The sequence below is a fragment of the Chinchilla lanigera genome, unplaced genomic scaffold, assembly GCF_000276665.1.
Source record: "Chinchilla lanigera isolate Chin_1 unplaced genomic scaffold, ChiLan1.0 scaffold00050, whole genome shotgun sequence".
Classification (NCBI taxonomy): Eukaryota; Metazoa; Chordata; class Mammalia; order Rodentia; family Chinchillidae; genus Chinchilla; species Chinchilla lanigera.
The window spans coordinates 332585-354042 of NW_004955451.1; the positions used below are offsets into that span (position 1 = coordinate 332585).

Below are 21458 nucleotides of genomic sequence, written 5' to 3' on the forward strand. Positions count from 1 at the left end.
GATGGGAAAGGCCTGAGAACTGGGAGCTGATCCAAGTGTTGAGGTGACCCGTGTCACCAGGACAAGCTCAGAGCCAACAGTGGGGAAATATACAAGGGTTTGTTCTAAGCCTGCTGTGCCCGTAGTATGGCCTCTCCTGTGGTGTCTGGGAACCTGATAGTGCCCAGCATAAAGCCTGGACCTGGCCCGTAGTTTCTGTGAGTTCTGTTCCCATAGAAAGGAAAGGCTCAGCCATGTGGGAAGAAAATTTGGGTGATTCTTGAAAGGCAGAGAAACCCCTGGGCCAGTGCTGGCCTGATCTCAGAGTAACTGTGTCCCTTTGTGGTAATTCAAAGCAGAGTTCAGAGGACAGTGGTAGATGGCGTGTGGCCAGCACTGAGCAAGACTGGAGTACTTGCCCACCGTAGCTATCCTCAGAGCTGAGCTGGGAGCTACAGGGGGTGTGGCTGGGGCAAGGGGCATTGTTGAGAAGACAATAGCCATTGTACTGGGACCTGTGATCTCCACACCAAAGTCAGGGAGCCTGCAAGCTAAACAAAGGCCCAGCAGCTTTCTGACAAGCTGAGGTTGTGCTAAGGTCACCACAGGGTCGTTAGCTTCAGCCTTCTGTCTCCCGGAATATAGAAAGCTAGGTCTGGAGTGTCAGGGACAGGTACTGAAAATAAGGCAGAGATGGAGGCTAAGAAACAGCCTGGATATGGCTCACATGGGACTCTGAGGACGCATCTCACTGGAAATGGACTCTCTGAGGGTGCTCCCAGAAGTCTGGACTTTAAAAACAAAGTCATGGAATGATAGAACCAGAGGGAGTGATTTGGCAAAGCTACACAGAGCAACGGCAGCAGACAAGGACCAGAGCTCAGGTCTGCTGATGCTGGCGCCATACTTTCCCGCAATGTAAGCACACATTGAGTGCTTAGCAAATCCTGGAAATGCACCGGGAGCACACAGCCCTGCCCCCTCAGAGCTCACTGTGTAATAAAGAAGACACTGCACCAGCGTGGAGTCCCTAGAATCAGCTGGGAATCAAGTTTATCTTTGGAGGCTTAGTGGCTCTCCAGGGAGGAAAGGATCCTGCTGCTATTTCCAGAGCAGCACTTAGGGGGTGCTGTGTATGTGGGCAGTGGCTGCTTCCCCTCTGCCTTAATTTTCACTTAGGGCTATCAAGGCAATCCTTGTCCCAAGCCAAGGAATATAATTCCCTGCATGTCATTTTCCATCTTCGTTTAGACCAACAGGGGATCCGTATGGCTGATTCACATAACTCCCCCGAGTTTCTTGTCTGTAAAGTGGAAAAATAGTACCTGCCTCATAGGGTGCATGTGAGAGTTAAACTGGTGAATGGTAATCATTACCTTTCCCTACAAACCGCACTGTTACTGTCATCACCGCTAGCAGTATCACAGAGGCCTACGCCAACAGCAATGGAAAGAATGACAGGCAGCAAAAATGTATTTTCTTTGTAATTTTCACATCCTGGGGCATTGTTCCTAGGAGGCCATGAGACGTATTGTGACCCTGAGACTGTGCTGGAGTCTGGGGTGCACGATGCTAGGATCAGAGCCCTCTGTCCGTGTTACAGGTTGCTGTCATGGTGCATGCGCTGTGATAGGACTCCAGCGTAATGTACCCGGGGCCAGGGAGTCGGCAGGCTGGAACTCAGCACTCAGGGAAGGCTTTGGTCTCAACAGCTTCACAGTCACTTTCCAGTATGCTGCCACAGCCATGTGGCCTCTATCCAAGCCCCAAACACAACGGAATGGAGAATACATGTTCTGAGCTTCCTGTTGCTGAGGAGAAACCAACATCCCGAGTCAGCACTAGCAGCCTCTGAGGTGGAGCTGGGGAAAAACAGAGCCCTAATCCTGTACCCCCACTCTCCAGCTGTTCTCCTCTCCCAACCCCAGCACCTGAGCCAGGAGGGCTGGCGGCACCTGGAGACGAATTTTCCTAGAGAGGAAAAGCACCTTTTCTATAACTGAGCCCCTTCCTTCCCAGCCACGCTCACTGTGTTGTGGCCCACTTGCCCACGATGACCACAGTGTGACCCTGGTCCTGGAATGTCCAGCACAATAGGGGTGGCAGGAGGAGCACTTTGCCTCTGTCAGTGGCTGATTGGTTACAAGGTGCCCTACAAACACATTGTCAGCAGAATCAGCTGTTTTCGGCGTTGCCCCTCCTCAGCTTTACAATCGCACACCAGCATGCAGCCAGGGGTTGTCATGGCTTTGTCTCCCTTATGCATGCTTAATTGACAATTAAGTTGGGGCTTTGAACCAGCCTGGCTGCCGCTGATGGGCCTTCATCTTTCCAGTGAGTGTCACAGGGGCACTCTTTGTCTGTTCTTCTTGGGGGCCTGAAGTTACTGTAGCAGGCTGTAGGCAGCCATTTATCTTCAACCTGCAAGGCCTTTATCTGCCCCCCTCCCCATCCCAGCTCTCGCCAGCAGGAGCTGTCCCTGGTTATAGGCCTCGTGACAGCCCCTTCGGAGGCCATTGAGCAGGTCCGGAGTGATGGCCTCTACCTCCATTCTGGAGCTGACTCAAGGGAGAGGCCCCCAAAAGGTCAGAGGGCAGGGCTGCGGCAAGAAAAAGGACTGGTTGGAGACTGGTGCTCGTATTGATTGGCTGGAGGAGAAGAGGAAGTTGGCATGGGATGGAAGCAGGGCCGGTCTTCACCCAAGCCGTGGTATCTGGGGTGACCTTGTTCACTATATACTTTGCTCCAGTCCCCAACTAAGTCACCTGACCACTGCTCCAGGAAGAAAAGGAGGGATGAAAAGATTTCATCAGTCTTCACCCTCCCCACTTCTGCATCACCTTTGGGAAGGAAGTGTAGACTTAAAAACTTTCCCGGAAAGAGAGACATAGGAAAGAGAAAGCATCTCTCCACAGCCTGGATTCTGAGATCTTTGGGATCCTGAGCCGCAGCCTTTTTCCCCAAGAAGGGACACTGTTTCTGTGGCTATTCTTCTCCACCCCTTTGAACTCTATTCCTCCCTTTCCCAGCCTAGCAAGCTTGACTTCTCTAACATGAGAGCAGAACTTGAAAAACAGAGGATCCTGCCTCCTGCTTTTTCCTCACCCTCCTTCCCCAGTGGATGCAGAAATCTAATCCCAGGTCTTAGACAAACCAGACTCTTGGCCGGAGACCTGTGTGAACACTGTTGTTCTCCTTGGCATGGAAATCTGTGGGACCAAAGGAAACCTGGAAAGTGCCCAATGGCAAGAGAGTGACTAACAGTGAAGAATTACAACAGCTGGCATTGACTGAGCACTTCCTGGGTACAGGCCCTGGCTGAACACCTAAAGGCATCCTCTCACTTAACCTCTGTGACACCCTAGGGAGGGTGGAAACCACTGTACTGGTGTCTTCCTTTTACAATCAGAGGAAGGGAGATGTTTCAAAAGTGAGTAACTTGCCCAAGTTCATAGAGTGTGTAAGCCATGGAGACAGGTTTTGAGCTGTTACACACTGTCCATCTCTCTTGGCTCTATGTATATGCTAAAAACTTTTCAGGCCTGAAAACTTGCATGCGAGCACACACACACCGCAGTACTTTGCAGTCCCTTTCTCTCCCACACTCCTGCAGCTGCCCTCTCAATGGCGGAGGCTTTGGGAAAGGGTGGCCAAGGAGGTGGAGTAAGGCTGGGGAGTTGACTGTTTCCTCCTCACCCACTGCCCCTGACCAAGGTGGATTCTGCGGGGAGAAATCAAAGCCCCCTCTTCCACAACCCTTCATCATCTGTGCCTGTGGGGGATTTGAACTGCCCTTGCATTGGGCCCTGTCTGGGGCACTAAATACCTTAACAACTTAATGGGGCCTCTGAGACAGTTCAGGCACCTCAGCTCACCCCTAGGAGCTCTGCCCCCTCCTTTCAGCAGACAAGGGGAAGGAGTTTATGAGGGCAATTGTAAAAATATTCATCTCAACAGCAAAGGCCCCCAGAGTAAGTGAGCCCCATTGTCCCTAAGTAGCAGATTATTTCAGTTCTGAAGAGAACTAAATGCTGCTTTGGAACATCTGCTGCTGTAGGAACAAGGTTTGTACTGACTGGGGGTCCCATGACAGACATGGCTCCAATATCCTCCTTCTTAGGGACCTTATCTGTCTGTCATTTTATCTCTTGAATTTAAAGGTCATTTTATCTGGCTAGGTACCACCCCATAGGCTCCCACTAGATTGGAGTAGACAATCAGGATATTAGTGAGATTAAGAGGCCCAGCCTTCAAGGTATTCTGCTGGCAGCCTTTCCCGATAGGGGACTAACCCTGGTCTGCATACAAAGAAACCAGGCTGCTGGGCTGGTGGGGTTCCACCTCCTACACAAAGGGCTGGGCAGATACTGGACTCGTATCACCGAAGGCAACCCTAGTGGTCAGGCCTAATCCCCTTGAAGGATCCTTAGGGGATTCAAGGACTCCTTGCTGCCTTCATTCAGCTCTAAGGAGGAAGGAAGCTGCCTGCCAGCACAGAGCTCCAGCTTGCAGCCTATATAGGAGAAGTGCTCTTGGGATCTGTTTGTAAAAGTTTTGATGGGAAGTGACAGGAACTTGGAGAGAATTAAGCACTAGAGGTGCAGAGAGAGGCAAAAATCTGTGCAAGGGCCTTTGAAGCTACCTGCTTCATTGGAAGGCACAAGACCTGGCGTTATGCCTCTACCCACTTTTCAAGGGGAAGTAAAAACATAAATGAGGAAGAAGGCAGAACTCACACACATATGTAAACACATAATGCACATCTATGTACGTACAGTTATACATAGCATATACCCAGGGTAAAATCAATGCAAATGAAACATTCAGTCCTGACTAGTCACAAGTACTCTAGAATAGGGGTCAACACATTTCCTGTAAAGAGCCAAAAAGTAAATATTTTAAGATTTTCAGACCATACTGTCGCAGTCACAGCCACTCAGTTCTACCTTTGTGACATAAAAACAGCCACAGACTGTATGTCAGCGAACAGAGCTGTCCTGAGGTGCAACTTTATGTACGAGGACTGAAATGTGAATTTCATGTCATTTTCACACAGCATATTGCACTCTTTTGACTTTTTAACCATTTAAAAATATAAAAGCCACACTGGTGCATCATATAAAAATAGGCTGCTCTCCAGCAGACCACAGACCCTACCCTAGGGGCAATGGCTCTTAGGCTTTGCCACTCTTTAGAATCACTTGAGGAGCTTCTAAAAATGCCAGTACCTAGGCTGCCATCCAGCCCTAGTAAATCAGAACTGGGGGCGGGGGATAAGTGTCAGTAGTTGCTGAAGTTTCCAGGTGATCCCAGTGTGCCACCAGGTTTAGAAACCAGCTCTGAGATAAAGCTTCTTAGTGTTAAAGTGCCTGCCCATCAAATGGGCATGTGCTAAAGTGCAGACTGTGATTCTGATTCTGTAGGTGTGGGGCAAGGCCTCGGTTTCTGCATTTTGGTGCTACTGAAGAGGATCATCCAGGGATCACACTTTCAGTAGTGGGCCTCTGGGAGCTGCTCAATAGTAACTAAGCTTCCTTTGTGCCCGAGCATCCCTTGGCCTGGCCAGGACCAACACAGACATTAACTGTGTACTAAAGATACCAGGAGAAAATGCTTTTATACGTCCAACAAGTGACAATGAGGAGGCTACGGAGGCAGACCTGAATTCCAACTTTGCCTCAGCCGCTGATTGCTCTGTGACTCTGGCAGGTGTGAGGAATCTCTGAGCCTCAGCTTTTTAAAAAAATGTATGAAATGGGGATACTCATTCATGCAGATGCTAGAAGAATTGAACGGGATGATCTATATGTAAAACACCTCAGGCGTAGCCGTCCCTCATAAATGATAGCTATTATCCTCCCTTTCAGAGGCTTCTTGTTGTTTTGTTTTTCTCCTCCTTCTCTGTCTCTTCTGGAGGTTTCATTCAATCCTGATGTTTAAGTATTTCCATCTGCAGTTCTCATTCTGGATCTTGCAGCAGACTCATGCTGGCTCCTGGTAACACACTGGATGTGAGGGGATTTCCCGTTTCACCTAGGACTGCTCTGTGACATCTGTGAGGCATACCTAGTTTCTTAAGGTATTAAATACAAATATACGAAAACAACCTGAGGAAGCTAGGAAGTGCCATGCATTCGTGTCAGGGAAGGGCTCATGACCATGTAGCAGGAGGCCAGGTTTACATACTGACAGTGAATTTCCTGTACGAGTAAGGCATTTTTCTCCCTTAAACGAAAAAAGTGCAAGTATCCTACTTGTGTATATTGCTTGCTAGTGATTAACCCTGGGAACCTGCCAATTAGAGGGGGTGTGGTGCTTTCCTGGCAGAGGCTGCCGCTGAGCTCCTGAGTACTCTTTGTTCTTAGAAGGGACACTCTCTCAAACTTTGGGCAAAGGAGGGGTGAACACAACGCCACAGTGAGCATGGGAAACTGCAGAAGCTCCTGAGGGTTGATTTTTTTTCTGGGAGCTCTTTCCCTTATCCTCTGCCCTGACTCAGCAGCCTCTGTGACAGCACACTTCTTTGATTTCAGCCAAGGAGGCAGCCAGCAAGATACAACTTCATCCTCTAGTACTTTGGGGCATTCAAGAGCCAAGTTTCTCAGGACTCATGCTTTACATGCTGGAGGACCATTGTGGAGATGGTCTTTAGCATTTAATAACTTATCCAGGGGAAGCTACATGATCCAAGATTAGCTACCTACAGGCAGCCCTTTCTCAGGACCAGACTAGGAAGCAAAGAACATCTGGGAAGCGAGATATAGCACCCAGAAGAGGCTTGGCTTGAATTGTGGTTCTGTCACTGTCTAGTAGTATGGCCTCAAACAAGTTCTGTAACCTCTTTGAGCTGTGGTTTCTATCTTTATAAAGTACAGATCATAATAACTATCTCCTTAGGACTGTTGTGAGACATAATATGATAAAACACACCCAGAACTGAGCGCAGTGCCTGACAAGAAAAGTTCGCTGACCTTGCAGAGCTATTGGGCTGACTCAGGAACCTTCAAGGTACTGAGAGTGAGGAAGGGCTTTGGATCTCCCTGGGTTCTTATTAAGGGTGTGTCTTCACAGTTTCACTGCAGAAGAATTTCCCTTTCCATGACTTTTGGTTACTATTTGAGACCACAAAACCCAAGCATTGGCAAGATCTATCCTTCTTAAACCTCTTTCTCAGACCACATAAAAGTCATCTGGGAGCTTATTAAAAATAGACATGGATCCCCTGCCTACCCACACACTTAGGACTGGTGGGATACAGTGTTGTTTAGGCAGAAGAAGTTGCAATAAACACCCTAAAAGATTTGGATGCGCAACCAGCCTTAGTAGGCTAGATAAAGCCCAAGAGTTCTGACAGCCATGATCATAGTCCTGATGGTGCCTTGCTCAGCTGGGAAAGAAGAGGCAGATGAACCCCAGAGCTATAGTCTAAGATTCAAAAGAGCAAAACCACCTGCGGGGTAGAATGACCTTGGGCAAATCATTTAACTTCTCAGGGATTCTGACTAATGAGGATGTTGGACGAGGACCTTTCATCTCTGATGGGTTATTGCTTGGGGATTTTGTGCTGTTCCCAGTCTTGGGGACCAAGCCAAGGTATCTCTGCTTAAAGTGCAGAGAGAGGTTTGCCACTGTGATATTTTATTGTTAGCTCATTATCTGTCTCCCTCCCTCCTTCTCTTCCTCACTCTGTCCCAGTTTCAAGAACTGTGTGCTGTTAGAAGGCTTCTACCTTTATTAGGGACCATTAGAGCTTTATAGCACCAGCAGATTGGGTGGGGCCAGTCACAATAAACAGATTTATGCTGGGTATAAATGAGACAACTCTAACTGCTGGAGGTTAACACTTTCGGGGTCTTGAGTGGCAGGCGGTATGCATGTGCCTTAGGCCCTGCCCCTGCCTCTTTCCAGTGGGCACCTGTTGCACTGGGTTGGCAACAAAGCTCAAAGAAGTCCTTGTTCAGTATGAGTGGAAGCTGTCTAAACAGCGTCTTCTGTTTGTGTAGCACTGGTTTACACGGTGGGCATATCGTCAGTGCTTCGTTTGTCTCTAGGTGATTTACAGATGGAAATCAACCTCTTTATTGTCTAGAACCCCACTACCAGTGAAATACAGGGTTTGCATTCCTACCTGTCAAAGAAAAAAAATCAAGTAAGACTATTTTCACGGTGAAAGCGGCCCCTGGAGTCCCTAAACTTAGCTTGCGTATTCTGAGTGGTAGGATTGTGGGCAATCCAACATCTAAGCCCAAGTTGGATTTCTTCACCACTGTTTCACTAGCCCAGCCTGGCACATGGCAGACGCTCTACATGTCAGTAGACTGAAGATATCTGTTATAGAGAGTTTCTTGTTCAAAAGCCTAATGCATAAATGCTCTGTTTCCGGTGCCTCATTTCTCTGAGCACCCGCACTCTGCATGCTCTTGAGTACAGCCTATATCTCTGTGTAATAAACCCCGCTCTTGCCTCGTAAAAAAATAAGTGACCCATTTTCTAAGTTTGATATTCGGTTTTTAACTGAGCATAACTTAGTTTTGTGTTATATAACATCTGCATATTTCATTACAGTGTATCTTCCCTTTTCTAGCAGCAATGCCAGCCAGCTCCACATTCTTACCTAAAATATACAGTTCAAAAGATAATGTCAACATTAAAAGCTACCAGAAAGCTTTCAAAGAACATAGTATGACTTTTTCCCTAATGTTCTACTAGCTTAGTTTCTACTAGTTTAGCTTACTCATTTAGTTAAGCTTTGTTAGATTAATGTTGTACTAGTTTAGTTCCTTTTATAACCTCTTACCAGTATCCTTTGGGCAAGAAAAGAGAGAAAATTACCTTTTCTGAGTTTCTACTGGCAAACCTAAGGTCTAGACTTACTACAAATCCAATTCATTGAGAGAGACAGAAGCAAAACTGCTCAGCTGGGCAGCTGTCGGTTCTCTGGTGGTGCTCTTTGAGCTGTTGACTGGTGCTTCTGTTCTCCCAGCAGAATGGAAACCATTCATCATCTATCTTGCTAGGTCTCAGTGCCCAACACCTGGTGGTCCCTAGGGCCGGGACCCCTGAGCCTGCCTGCCAGGTGATTGGCACTGTCTATCATGATGCTGGTGGTGATGATGGTGATGATGCTGCTGATGCAGTTTTCCTCTGTGATAGTGGTGAACAGGCTGGTCTAGCTGGCAAACTCCTGTAATGAGGCAGCTCTGACACTTGTCAGGCCTTAAAAGATCCTCTCCCTGGGTATCACCTCCCAGTAGGGTACTGCTTATGAATAGGTCACAGTGGAAAACTTCTCTTTTCGAAGGCAATTTTATTAGCCCTTCAGTCACAATCCAGATGTCTGTTTATAGGACCTTATTTTGTGTGCGCACCCAGTGGCTCAGTCTGCTGATGGCTTTATAGCCTTTCTCCCATTGCCCAGACCCACTAGAAGCATCACCATCCTATCAGCCAAGCCCAGGGCCTTTGTTGCAGCCATATTATTCCCGCCTGCAAAGGCAGCCTCTCAGAAAAGGCGGGACCCCAGGAGCCAGACTGCAGCAGGACACTGTCTGTGCCCACAACCTTTAGGCCTAACAGTGTCTCCCATTAACCCTTCTTAGCTTTACACTAGCTTCTTTGGAGGAAAAAAAAACATTAAGTTATTCGTGTTGCCACGGTCTATCCTCATTCATGGACTCTTACCTCAAAAATCAATCCAATGGACCCCAGACTAGGTGCTAAAATGAAATTGGGTTTCCAGCCTGCAGGCCTATACCTTTAGAAATCAACCTGTTCTAACAGAAGAGCTCACTCCCAACTCCTTAAGGAGCTTGAGGTAACCTGTGTTATGCTTGGGCTTCAGGATGCAGAGAACTGGTAGCTCCCCGTGGGTATCCCATTGGCCATTTCTAGAAAGCCCTGTGGGCCACTTCAGGTGCAGAAGGCAGACCTGCTGATCACCCTTTCCTCCATGCACCTGTCCGGTGCATTCATTCACATGACACTGTCCAAATCTGCCAATATTATTTCTTCCATTTTGATTACATTTTAATCTTTCCTCCTCTCTCCATTCTCTTCCTTCTTACTCCTTAAAAACAACAACCAAAAATAATGCTTGCCTCCCCTCACTGCAGAAAAACCAGGAGATTTAAAGGGTAAATGTGTGCCAGTCACCTCTCAGCCACTCAGCAGACCAAAGTCGAAAAGGGCGTGAAGCCCTCAGTCACCATTGAAGTATAGCTCATTCATTCTTATTTACTCATTCAACAAATACTTATTGAGCGTCTGGCACATGCTAGGCTCTTTGAAAGAGTCTGAGGAGATCATGGTGAAGATAGACAAGGTCCTGCCCTCAATGGGGCTTCCATTCCCCATGAAAATAGTAAATAAACTCATAAAATTATTTCAAGCTATTAGTGGATCACAATGTGGTAGCTCACATATCTGGCGTTCATCTGGGGCTTAGCAAGCAGAGGGAGAAGGCTCGGCTTTGAAACACTAGACTTACTGGGTAACCCCTGGCAAGAGGTGGTAAAAATGACCTCATCCTCTTGGAACCTCACTTCCCACTCTGCCAGTGAGCATCTGTAGCACATTGAGAAGCAGACAGTGTGAAATCTTCACATAGGTAAGAACTGCTCAGGTTCTTGAATGCGAGGCAGGTTCTTATGCCTCCTTTACGCTGGCAGCAGTGATCTCCAGGCCAAAGTACTCACCGCAAACAACCTGATACTTACCTGCAGAAGCCAGCTTTGTAGCAAGGACAGGCATGGTGCCGGAGGCAGACCAGTGGGAGGACACAGGGGGTCTCTGTCGGTGCTGTACCTCCTGCAGGTGGGATGTTTTCAGGCCCACTGGGAACATTTAGCTCCTGTTCTCAGCCAAGATGCTTTTGATGGAAAACTGGCTAGTTTTTTTTCTTGGCTATATTTGCTTTGATTTTCATAGGAAAACCAGTCTGTGGGCTTCTCTGAAGTATCACTCAGTGTTTTACTCCTTGAGTCAAGAATGTTTACCCGCCCCACAGGCCTGTCTGTGTTTCTCCTCTTTTTTTTTTTTTTTTTTTTTTTTTTTTTTTTTTTTTTTTTTTTGGTTTTTCTCCGGTACCAGGAACCGAACTCACGACCTTGCGCCTGCCAGGCAGGCGAATGTGTTTCTCCTCTTATGAACTGGGCTTCTACCTAAGCCACCTTCACTAGAAAGGGATCTGAAATAGAAATGAGCCCGGTGTTTAAAATGGCTTCGCCTTGCATCAGCTTTTTCTTCCCAGGTTTCTGGATTTTTAATCTCCCAAACTCTTTGCAAACATTCAAAGGAAATATTGTGAAGAAGTGGCAAAAGACCTGTGTTACAAATGAGAAAACAAGGGCAGCAGTGCTAATTCATTTGAAAGCTTTCATTTCTGGAGCTCCCAGTTTCAAATCAGGGAATTGTTCACATTCTTTTAACCCCAAATGAATGTCTCAGAAGTTCACCAGACTGAATCATTCATCTCTTTACCTCTGTCCTCAGGAAAAGCAACTCATGCTTTGCGGGAGGGTGGAGTTGTCAGGACCCAGTATTGGGACATCATACCTGCTCTATCCTCTCCCCAGTACAAAGCTGTGCTTTCTTAGGAAAGGCAGCTCTGCCTAGCCATAATTTGTGGACGTGGTCCTTTCTTTTTGGAAGAAAGTTCCCTCCTACCTGAGTTGAAATTCCCAGTTCCAGACCCAAAGGGGTTGGGCTGTGCTCTGCATGAGGTTAGAAACACAGGGGAAGAATGTGTGTGACAGAGCCCCAGCCAGTTGAGTAATGTTTACTCTGTTGGCGGCTGGGACACTCACTCAAGCTGGCAGAGGTCCACCAGCCAGAGGAACATTCCTGCATTATCAGGGATGGGAGGTTGGCTTTGAAATGCCAAGGGTGAAGGCATCCCGGACCCCAGTGGAGGGAACCCCCAGGCTTCAGTGCCAAAGGCCATACAGGAGACAAGCTGAGCCCCACATTACCCAACGGTTCCCATTCCCTTGTCTCTCCTTGTAAAAGAGGAATTGTAGACACATTTCCTGGCTAATACTGGTCTTCTATTCAACCAGAATTTTGTCCCCTACTGTTTCCTGAAATTATTTTATTCATTTGTCATTCTAGCGTATGAGGAAGGGAGATCTGTTTGTCCATTTTATAGATAAAAATGCCAAGGTCTAAACACTGGTTGATCCAGGATCATCAGAGTTAAGCTAGAGAGACGGGGAGAGGGAGTATACTGGTTCACAGTGTATAGAGGATGGTGCCTTGTTGCTCTTTGGAATTGTGGAACTGGAGTTGTAGTTTTTTTCTGAAGTGCCTAGAGAGCTGGACTGAATATCCAAGGCTTTATGAGATGTCCTATACTCACAGACCCAAGTTTCTAAAACATCTCTGTGGTTAATGACGCCCCGAGCAGCAGCTCTCTGGCAGCTGTGAGGCAGTCTGAACACGTGTGCCTAGTTCTGTATAACTCATCATTCACATCCTAAAAACAAACATGCTTTGCTAAGTGTGCAAGAAACACCACAGGGCAGAGATTTAAGGGTATAACGCTCTAAAACTCCATCAGTGACACTTTAAAATTATTTATTTATTTATTTTTGTCTTTTGGAGACAGGGTCTCGCTATGCAGTTCAGGCTGGCCTTGAGCTCACTTTGTAGCCCAGACTGGTCTCAAACTCACAAGGATCCTCCTGCCTCAGCCTCTGGAGTGCTGGGATTACAGGCGGGAGTGACAGACACATTTTTAAAAGATAAGAATCCAGTAAAAACATTAGCAGGGTTTTATACTTGTTAAATGGTGCTCAACAATAAATATGACACTTGAGTTTGAAAAAGTCCAGAAGGTGCCTAAAGAAGTGGGCATTAGAAGGTTCCAAGTCCTAAGTCACTGAGGATTATCATGATTCCTTTTCTTTTGGTTCTTTTATTTATTTATTTATTTTAGAGAGGGCCTAGTTCTGTCATTCAGGCTGGCCTTGAACTCACTGTGTAGCCCAGGCTGGCCTCAAACTTTTGGCAATCCTCCTACCTCAGCCTCCTGAGTGCTGAGATTACAGGTGTGCACACCACGCCTGGCAAACAGTGTGGTTCCTCAGGGCATAGATGTGGTTTATAGCACACAGAGTGACGGAGGTAGCTGGCAGATGCATAAGTGTGTGTGCGTGCGTGGGCACATTTAATGTATTTCTGTGTGGCCCCATTCAGCTCAGTACAGATTTATGAATTCACTAGTGTTTCTCAGATGTAAAATTGATGTGACTCACACGGTTCTCTAGTGCAGCAATGCAGTTGGAAGAGATTCACAAGATTAATGCAGTGATTACCACAGAACTGACCACAGGTTTCCTGCTAGAAGTGACGCACCTTGTTCCGGGGTAGGGGCACGCAAAGCCACTGAGACTCATTTCTTCATTTTTTAAACAGTCACAGTGCCAGGTGCTCTGCAGAGCGGAGGGTACAACAATGAGTAAAAGCCATCACTTCTTTAAAAGGGAGATAGAAGTCAACACGTGAGCATACGGGGTGGGCAACTCCTGCTCTGGAGTCTCTTAGCACATACAAGATACAAAGGACAGAGCAGAGAATGAATCAAGAAGAGCTTCCCGGAGGTGGCATTTAGCCTTCACAAAGGGTGTGACATGGAAAGGAAGGGAAACGCTTTTCACCCAGAAGGAGAAGCAAAAGCAAAGTCACAAAACAGGACATGGCGGGACCACTTGAGAGCGCTCATGAGGCTGCAGGGGGTGTGGCTAGAGATGATGCAAATAAGGCATCAAAGGCCCAAAGCCTGATTCTGCCAGTCTCAGGTTAGAAAATAGTGAGGAGCCGTCAGAAGTTTCCAAGCTGGGCAGGGACAGGGTATGCTTTTGTTTAGAAAGAAATCCCAAGGTGCAGCAGCTTGAAGCATGCTGGAGATAGATGCTGGCTGAGGAAGGCAGGGCAGGGAACGCTGGAACATACGCTTCATCCGTGTTTTTGAAACTTCTGACCAGTATTACTGGTCAGTATTACCAGATGATCTGCATCTGTCCATGTGCTGTTGGGAATTCGGCAGTAACCCCACAGCCATGCAGCTGGGGCCTGGGAACAGGGGAAAGTTCTGGAGGTCTGTAGATTCCACCTGGGGTGGCTTGTGCTCCTGGACACACTTGTGGTGCACAGCGTTTATGATGAGGACACAGCCAATCAGTGGTTTGAGCCAGGAAGTAGGTATAGGGGTGTTGCTACTATCTGTCATTGTCATTTCTCCATGATCCCCTGTGCTACTAATCTGGCATTTCTGGCAAGTAAGGGTTAACCCAAAACCTTTCTCATATCTTCATTTTTTGAGCTAACAGTGCAGAAGGAAGAAGGGAAGATCCCATTCCACTTCTTAACACAGGCTCCACAGTGCTTGGGTGCCAGGTGCTCAGTAAAGTTTTATGATCTCAGGCTCTCTGAAAACATCCTTCAGACAAAGGCAGTCTGAAAGTGGCAGAAACTGTTATATTCTGAGCAACAATTTCACATCTGCCAATTCACTGAATGTTTTTTCCCCCCAATGATTTGGGATAGGTATTGTTAACAGTTAGGGAAGTAAAGTTCAGAGAGGTTAAATAACCTTCCCAAGGTCACACAGCTATTACATGGGAGAGCCAAGCTTTAAACCTAGGTGAGAGAGCCTATCCATGCTCATTTCAAGTGCTCTTCTGAATGTGTGAAATAGACACAGATTTGGCTTCTCCTTCCTCTAACAAGAACACTTATCCCTCTCTACCACTCACACACATTAGCCAGTTACAGCAGCCCCCTCCGGGGCCCAGCCATCCCAGTGAGAGCAGCATCAGTGGGAGAAGGTACAGTGGGTCCTGAGCCGATGAGAAGCCTCTGCCTAGCTCCCACCGGAATGCAGTGAAACCCCCCTCCCTGCAGTAGGCAGCCTCTGGGTTATAGATAAGGAAGCTGGAGGTCACTCAGTAAATGGATGGCAAAGCTGTGGTCTAAACAGGGATCGCCTAATTCCCAGCCAGGACTCTGGCCCTTAGCCCAAGGTTTTTGAAGGGAGGTTCAGAGGTCCATCTGCCTTTAGCAGAGCAGCTCCGCCATTGTATCTCTCACATAATGAAGATCGTATTGGGAAACAAAGCGTGCAAACCACAGCAGGCTTGAGCTGCACTGCCTGGACTCTAACAAATGGTTCAGGCCTCTCTCCTGCCATGCTGTCTTGTAAAAAAAGGCTTTTTGTTTCCTGCGGATATCCTGGGTTAATTATTTTTAAATAAATAATTGTGTGGCCCATGGTAGAGAGAAGCCTCCCTGTGACCCATATTTGATCATCACAGGGCTAGCCCTTTCCTTCAGCCAAATTAAATAGGCTAAATCCAGAGACTGTTTGATTTGAGACTGAATCGATGATGGGGACAAGCTGGGAGGTGAGCACACACCTGCCTCCCAGTGTTATCACCACTCTCTCAGGAGCAGAGCATCTTGGGGAGGTAAATAGCTGATCAGGGAGTCAGAAAACGCGGGAGAGAAACAGGGTGAAGTCCAGTCCCTCCAAAATGAAAGATCAGGGCAGCAGCCAAGCCTCTTCCCAAGTTGCATTCAGGGCAGTATTCTCAGTGGCTCTGCCAGAGCAGCACCCTGTAGAAACTGTTCTCTGTGAAATTAATTTCACTTGCTACTTATAATCTGCCCCAAGTTGTCTATAATTCGACCCTTAGGACATGTATCTTGGAACCCATCCTGACTCTAGCATCCTCCCCCAGTATTCCCACTGACACTTGCCTTGTATTTTGCCATATGCTAGGAGCTATAAAATGTGAGCTCTAATCCCAAAATAGCCCTGTTGAGGAAGTATTCTCTCCATTTTATGAGAGGAAACCAAGGTACAGAGAGGAAAAGCAATTTTCCCATGATTGCACTTCTATTAAGAGCAAAGGCAGGATTTGAACCTAAGTTTGTCTAGTTCTAGAGCACAGTCTTCCCACTTTCCCTCTTTGCTAGGAAATTCTTCCTTTTATTTATTAGAAACCTTCCTCCTTCCTTTCCATTGACTTAGCTCTGCCTGTGAACACATAAGTTCCAAATCTCTTTCTTCTTCTATATGAAAAACCCTTTGAACTATTGGAAGATCCTATTGGCAGCCTAGTAGTGAGTAGCAAGACAGGAGCTAACTTAATCCTTTTACAAGAAGGGTAAAAGGGAGCCCTAGAGGGCCCCAGAGAGATACAGAGGAATACAGGCAGAACAAGGGGTATTGATTTGGAGAGGCAGAAGCCTTTCCTCTTTTTAACTTAATGGCTCCTGTTCTTCCCCAAAAAAATGTAGTCCCCTGCACCAACAACCACCAAATTCCAGGGACAAACCCATCCCCCCATCAGCCCCTTGATCAAAGGATGGGGAAACAGCCAATACAAAAAGCCCACAGAGCAAGCACCAAGCCACTTCACAGTCAAACAAGTTGCTCCTGAAGGTCAGAATGCCTTAGCATTTGTTTATTTTTTCCCCAGCCCTCTGAAGCTCTAGGTCATGTCAGCCTTGGGTAATGTCCTTAGGAGGATCCTGGGAAAACTGGCTTGAGTCTCTTCTTGGTAAGCTCCAGCTTAGTGAATTAGAGGTCACTGGCTATGGCAGTTTGCCTGGCTCTAGAGGGGACTTTGTGGCCTCCCCTGGAAGATGGGGCTTTAGCTGGAGAAGGAGGCAGGGGAGGGGGAAAAGAATAGAACTGGTGTACAGGGATGGTTCATCTTGGAAAATGGGGCAAAAGGAGATGAACAGCTGAAAGTCAGCCCACTTCTCCAAGTGATTCTATGCCTAGAGAGTTGTTCTTGCTCCCTGGCAGGACAGAGCCCCCAGACCTTTTTGTCAATCCAAGACAAAACACAAGAGCATTGTCTGGGGATAAGAAATCAGAGGTGAGTTGTGCTCAAGTCTCCCAACTTTGTCCTTGGCTATTTCAGGGGCACCTCCAACAGGATTAGCATCTGCAAAATGGCTCCAGGTTCTTTGCCCTTAAGCTTCTTTCAGTTGCCTGGTCTCTGTCCAGCACCTTCCTTTTCCTAAGAGCAGACCTCCTTTGTGTTTTCTATCCAAGAAGGAAGGTCAGCACAATGAGGCTGTAAGCACGCTTGGTTTCCTCTGCCCTTGTAGATCAGACTGCAATGGTTTGATAAAGCATCCACATCCCACCTGTATCAGCTGCCACCTCACCTCCTATAGCCATGCAGTTCCCTGTGTGCTGGAAGTCAGCCAAATGAGATTCTAGGAATGTGAGTTCCAGAGCCAAAACCTGAAAGCTGAAGCCCCATCCCTGACCTGCTCTGCCTGTGTCCCCTGGCCTCAGCCAAAAGTGGTACCAAGAGACTGCTGATTGAATTATGGCCACTGGACAATATCTCTTCTTTGTCAGTCGGTCTACTCATGCTTTGGGCCTCCATATAGCCAAGAGGAGCTGCTAGGGAAGCATTTCTAGAAGGCAATTTGAAGAATAAAATAAATACTGTGCCCAAGAAGAAAAGGCCAGTAACAGTCTGTAGATCCTAAGAAACTATACCAAAGCAATAACAAGAAGAATCTCTTCTTTCAGCAGTTTATTGAGTGACTACCAAGTGTCAAGACACCGGGAAATACAGTAATAAACAAAACAGACAGAATGTCCTACCCTCATGGAGCTTACATTCTAGAATTAAAGTAGAAACCATGGCACTATTATCCCAGAGACAGACAGCTGATATTTCCTATGGGTAAACAGGGGAGAGGGAGACAATTGTGCTTTTTTGTCATCCACCCTTGAAAACAAGAGGCTCTGAATCACAGGGACTCCAAGGGTCCCTGTGACATTAATGTTCCTCTTGGGGCTTGTGTTGTTTTTCAGGAGTACGCTACAGCCAGCAAGGAAGCAATGAGGTCACTTCCTCCTCAACAATCAGTCACCATGGTAACAGCGCCATGGTGACCAGCCAGTCAGTTTTACAGCAAGTCTCCCCAGCCAGCCTGGACCCAGGCCACAATCTCCTCTCACCTGATGGTAAAATGGTGAGTACACCTGGGCCATTGTAGCTCTGGAGCTGATAAGATAAGAGGCAAAACAAACACAACTTCTCACAAGGCCTGCCTCAAACAATGAACCATTGTAACCCCACAGGAGAAAATGGGGGCTGACCAAAGTTGGAACGGAAAGGTAGAGCTGGTGACCCAGCCTGTGGCGGGTAGAAGAGGTGTTCGGTTTGAACCCAGCCAATAAATCTGACAGAGTTCTGCTCTCATTTTATTGATTGAATGCCTCATAAAGGAGCAAGCCGGGTGGGACGCTGTTTGTTTTGGGGCTGCCAGTGACATTTGTGTTGATAAAATGTTCATTCATCCCTCCCCTCCAAGGCCTCCAAAGCCAGTTTTTTTAACCCAGGGAGTACCAAGCCCCCTTGTCAGCAACCCCCTTTGTATTGGCAAGGACAGTCAGGTAGAATTTAGTGAATGGTAGGAGATGGAGCAGCTTTTCGAACTGAGACTCTGAAGGATATGGATGCCTTTTCAGGGAAGACCACGGCACAAAATGGCAGGTGGGTGGGGTGGTACTTAGAGTGGGGAAAGCCGGCTTTGAAGTTCCAGGTACCTGTGGTTCAAATCCTCTATAAACTGGAGGTACTAGCAATAGGGTTGTTAGGGGAATAAGTGTGATAACTAACACATGTGAAATACTCCCCACTTTGTTCAGCACAAAAGATATGTACTAAACAGCGGCGTTATAATGTTAAAGTTGGTGTTATCTTTATTAAGTGAAGTTTTCTATACCCACAACTCAGAGATATGTTTAGTCCACTTGGCCAAGGAATAGATTATTTGAATTTTTTGGTCTTTTTGAGACAGGGTCTCATCATGCAGTTCAGGCTGGCCTTGAACTCACTTATGTAGCCCAGGGTGGCCTCAGACTTGCAATGATCCTTCTGCCTCAGCCTCCTGCACGCTGGGATTACAAGCATGCACCACCACACCCGGCTGCGATTACTAGAATTTTGAAGGTCCAAATCCTCTAGTAACACCAGGGCAGCAGAGAGCAGCTCATGAGACAAAAGTATTATGACACAATGAGGGGAGGAAATGGAAAAACTTTATTCTTTGGGTCATGCTCAGCGTTTCAGGGCAGGGAGGAGCCAGAGGTTCCTGACTTCCACACTGAGGTGGTACTGTATGTGTTCTGGCAATGTGTCTGACCCAGAGGTCAGTGGGGGCCAGAACTGGGGGAGGACAGCAGGGAACAGACGCCATTTTAGACCTTGACATGTGTGTAGGCAACACAGGACTAGTGAGTCACAGGTAATCAAGGCCCCAGCTCCCGGAGGAAAAACAAAGTGTAGTTTCTGAGGGGAACACTGGTCCAGCCAACTCTAGTTTCAGGGGACCTGAGCTGGCCTGCCAGGCAGAGTTCCTTACAAACAAAAATGAAAGAGTTCTCCAATGGAGAGGCATTTTGCATCCTTCCTGCCCTCCACCCATCCCTGAAGAAAGATCATTTTTCTTGAAGAACATTTTGTGTCAGCTCCCTTGTGAGAGGCACAGGCAAATCTTTATGATTTCTCAAGAGTCATGTCAAGACCCAGACAAATTAAAGTTAAGCATTACCTAGGCTTTCCTGGAAGAGGACGTCTGTGAAAGAGAGCCCCACTTCCAGGACTCAGGCTAGGAGTGTGGCTCAGAGGTCCAGGGCTGGCCTGACACGCCTGAGACCCTAGGTAATATCCCAGCACTGAACAAAACAACTTCAAGTCTCCCTTCTTACTGCACGAAGGTCCTTGGACTTTCCCTTTGAGCTTTCCTGCTCTTCCTTTTAAGCAGCAAGCTGCCTCACCCAGGCCGAGGTTGCTGCACAGGCTGCCGGCAGATACACATTTTTCTCCCTGTTCTGTCCCACAGTGCCCTAACCGGGCGCTATATTATCAGATTGATGATTGACCAAGGCAGCACACCTCAACGTTAGCAAACATCTGGAAGTGTGTTTGCAGGGGCTAGGTTTTCACTCATTTCCAACACCCTGGACTCGTATGTTATGTCACTGACATTGGATGCCCAAATTCAAGAGTCTGTTCTCTGTTAATGTATAACAAAGCCATCACAGGTCTTGGTCCACCAAGGCAATAGGAAAATACGGTTTAAAAGGAACACAGGCAAGGGGACCTGTGTCTCCAAGTCTTGGCTCTGTCGTTTACCAGCAGTAGGATGGAAAAATGGCTTAACCTCCATTTCATCATCTGTAAAATGGGGATAATAATGCCTATATCATAAGAAACAGGATTGCTTATAGCTCTATTGTGTTTGGAGAAAGCCTTGTTCTAGGAATGACAATCTGTGCGTGCTTACTTTCACTAGGACATGGCTTTGAAATCTTCCCCCAGAGATTGGTTTTGGAAATAATGCCAGTCCATTTAAACTCTCTGTTGCTCTGTTGGGCCCAGACCCACAGTGGGGAAAAGTATGCATTGTAGAAAGCTGGCCAGGCTTAGGGTTGCAACCCATGTATATTGGCTTTTTTTTTTTTTTTTTAAAGCACACACCAGATACTTTCACAGAGTCAAGTAGTATGTTGTCAAGGTAAAAAGCTCTGGCCCTGAAGGCAGGCCTCTTGCTTTCAACTCCAACCGGACCCCTTGGACATATTTCTTAATTTTTCTAAACCTCAGTTTTCTTCTCTGCAAAATAGAAATAACACCAAGTTCATAAGTTAAAGACATGTAAAAGAATTTTCCCACTGAAGGTACTATACATGGCAGTATTGTGTGATTCAGTCCTCCAGATTATCATGTAAGGGTTACTACCACATCCTTCCCAAGTCTCGGGCTTCCATTAGTCCTTGAGGCAAATGGAAAATAATAGTTGCCTTTTACAGTGGAAAGTAACTTGACCAAAATTGCCTGAGTGGATGGATTTAAACTCCAGAAAAATTGTGCTTGAATCTGGGGTTCTTCACTTATTAGTCAAGTGACATAGAGCTAGTCCCAACTCTTTTGAGGATCTGTGTCTTAATCTGTAATATAGAAACAGTAGTAATACCTGTCCTATCTGTATCTTCCACTATTAAGGACAATTAATAAAAGCAACCTACAAATTGAAGCCATACACACTAAAGTACTTTTATCACTGGCATCCATGTTTCTGTTGGACTATAAAAGCCAAACACTGAAATGGCAGAGAGATGAACATCGTTTCATTGACTTTCTCCAGAGGACTGTGTTACCGAAAGAATTCAGTCCGCGGGCAGGTCACTGGTTTTTTGTTTTGTTTTGTTTTGTTTTATGACTGACATTTTGAAAAACAAGTCTAGCAAACAGACTGGTTCTCTCTTGTTTGGTGTGGTCAGAATTCCTTCTGGGTGATGTGACCTCTAACTCATTTAAAAAACATAAACAAACCTGCTTGATTTTTTTTTCTTTCTTTCTTTTTTTAAATTAACCTTGGAAATTATGAGATTGACTGGAAGGGGAGGGTAGGAGATAAGGTCTTGCCTCCTTACTGGT

At 46.7% G+C, this 21458-nt stretch overlaps 1 protein-coding gene across 4 annotated transcripts in view; it reads left to right on the forward strand.

Annotated features, from left to right (window-relative positions):
* The window catches only part of Hnf1b (HNF1 homeobox B), a 51138-nt gene that overhangs the window by 12302 nt on the left and 17378 nt on the right, over positions 1–21458 (forward strand). For all 4 annotated transcript variants that reach the window (XM_005393907.2, XM_005393909.2, XM_005393908.2 and 1 more), the window contains exon 5: positions 17825–17985. In XM_005393907.2, coding sequence (XP_005393964.1) covers positions 17825–17985 — 161 coding nt within the window. The remainder of the gene's footprint in view (positions 1–17824; positions 17986–21458) is intronic.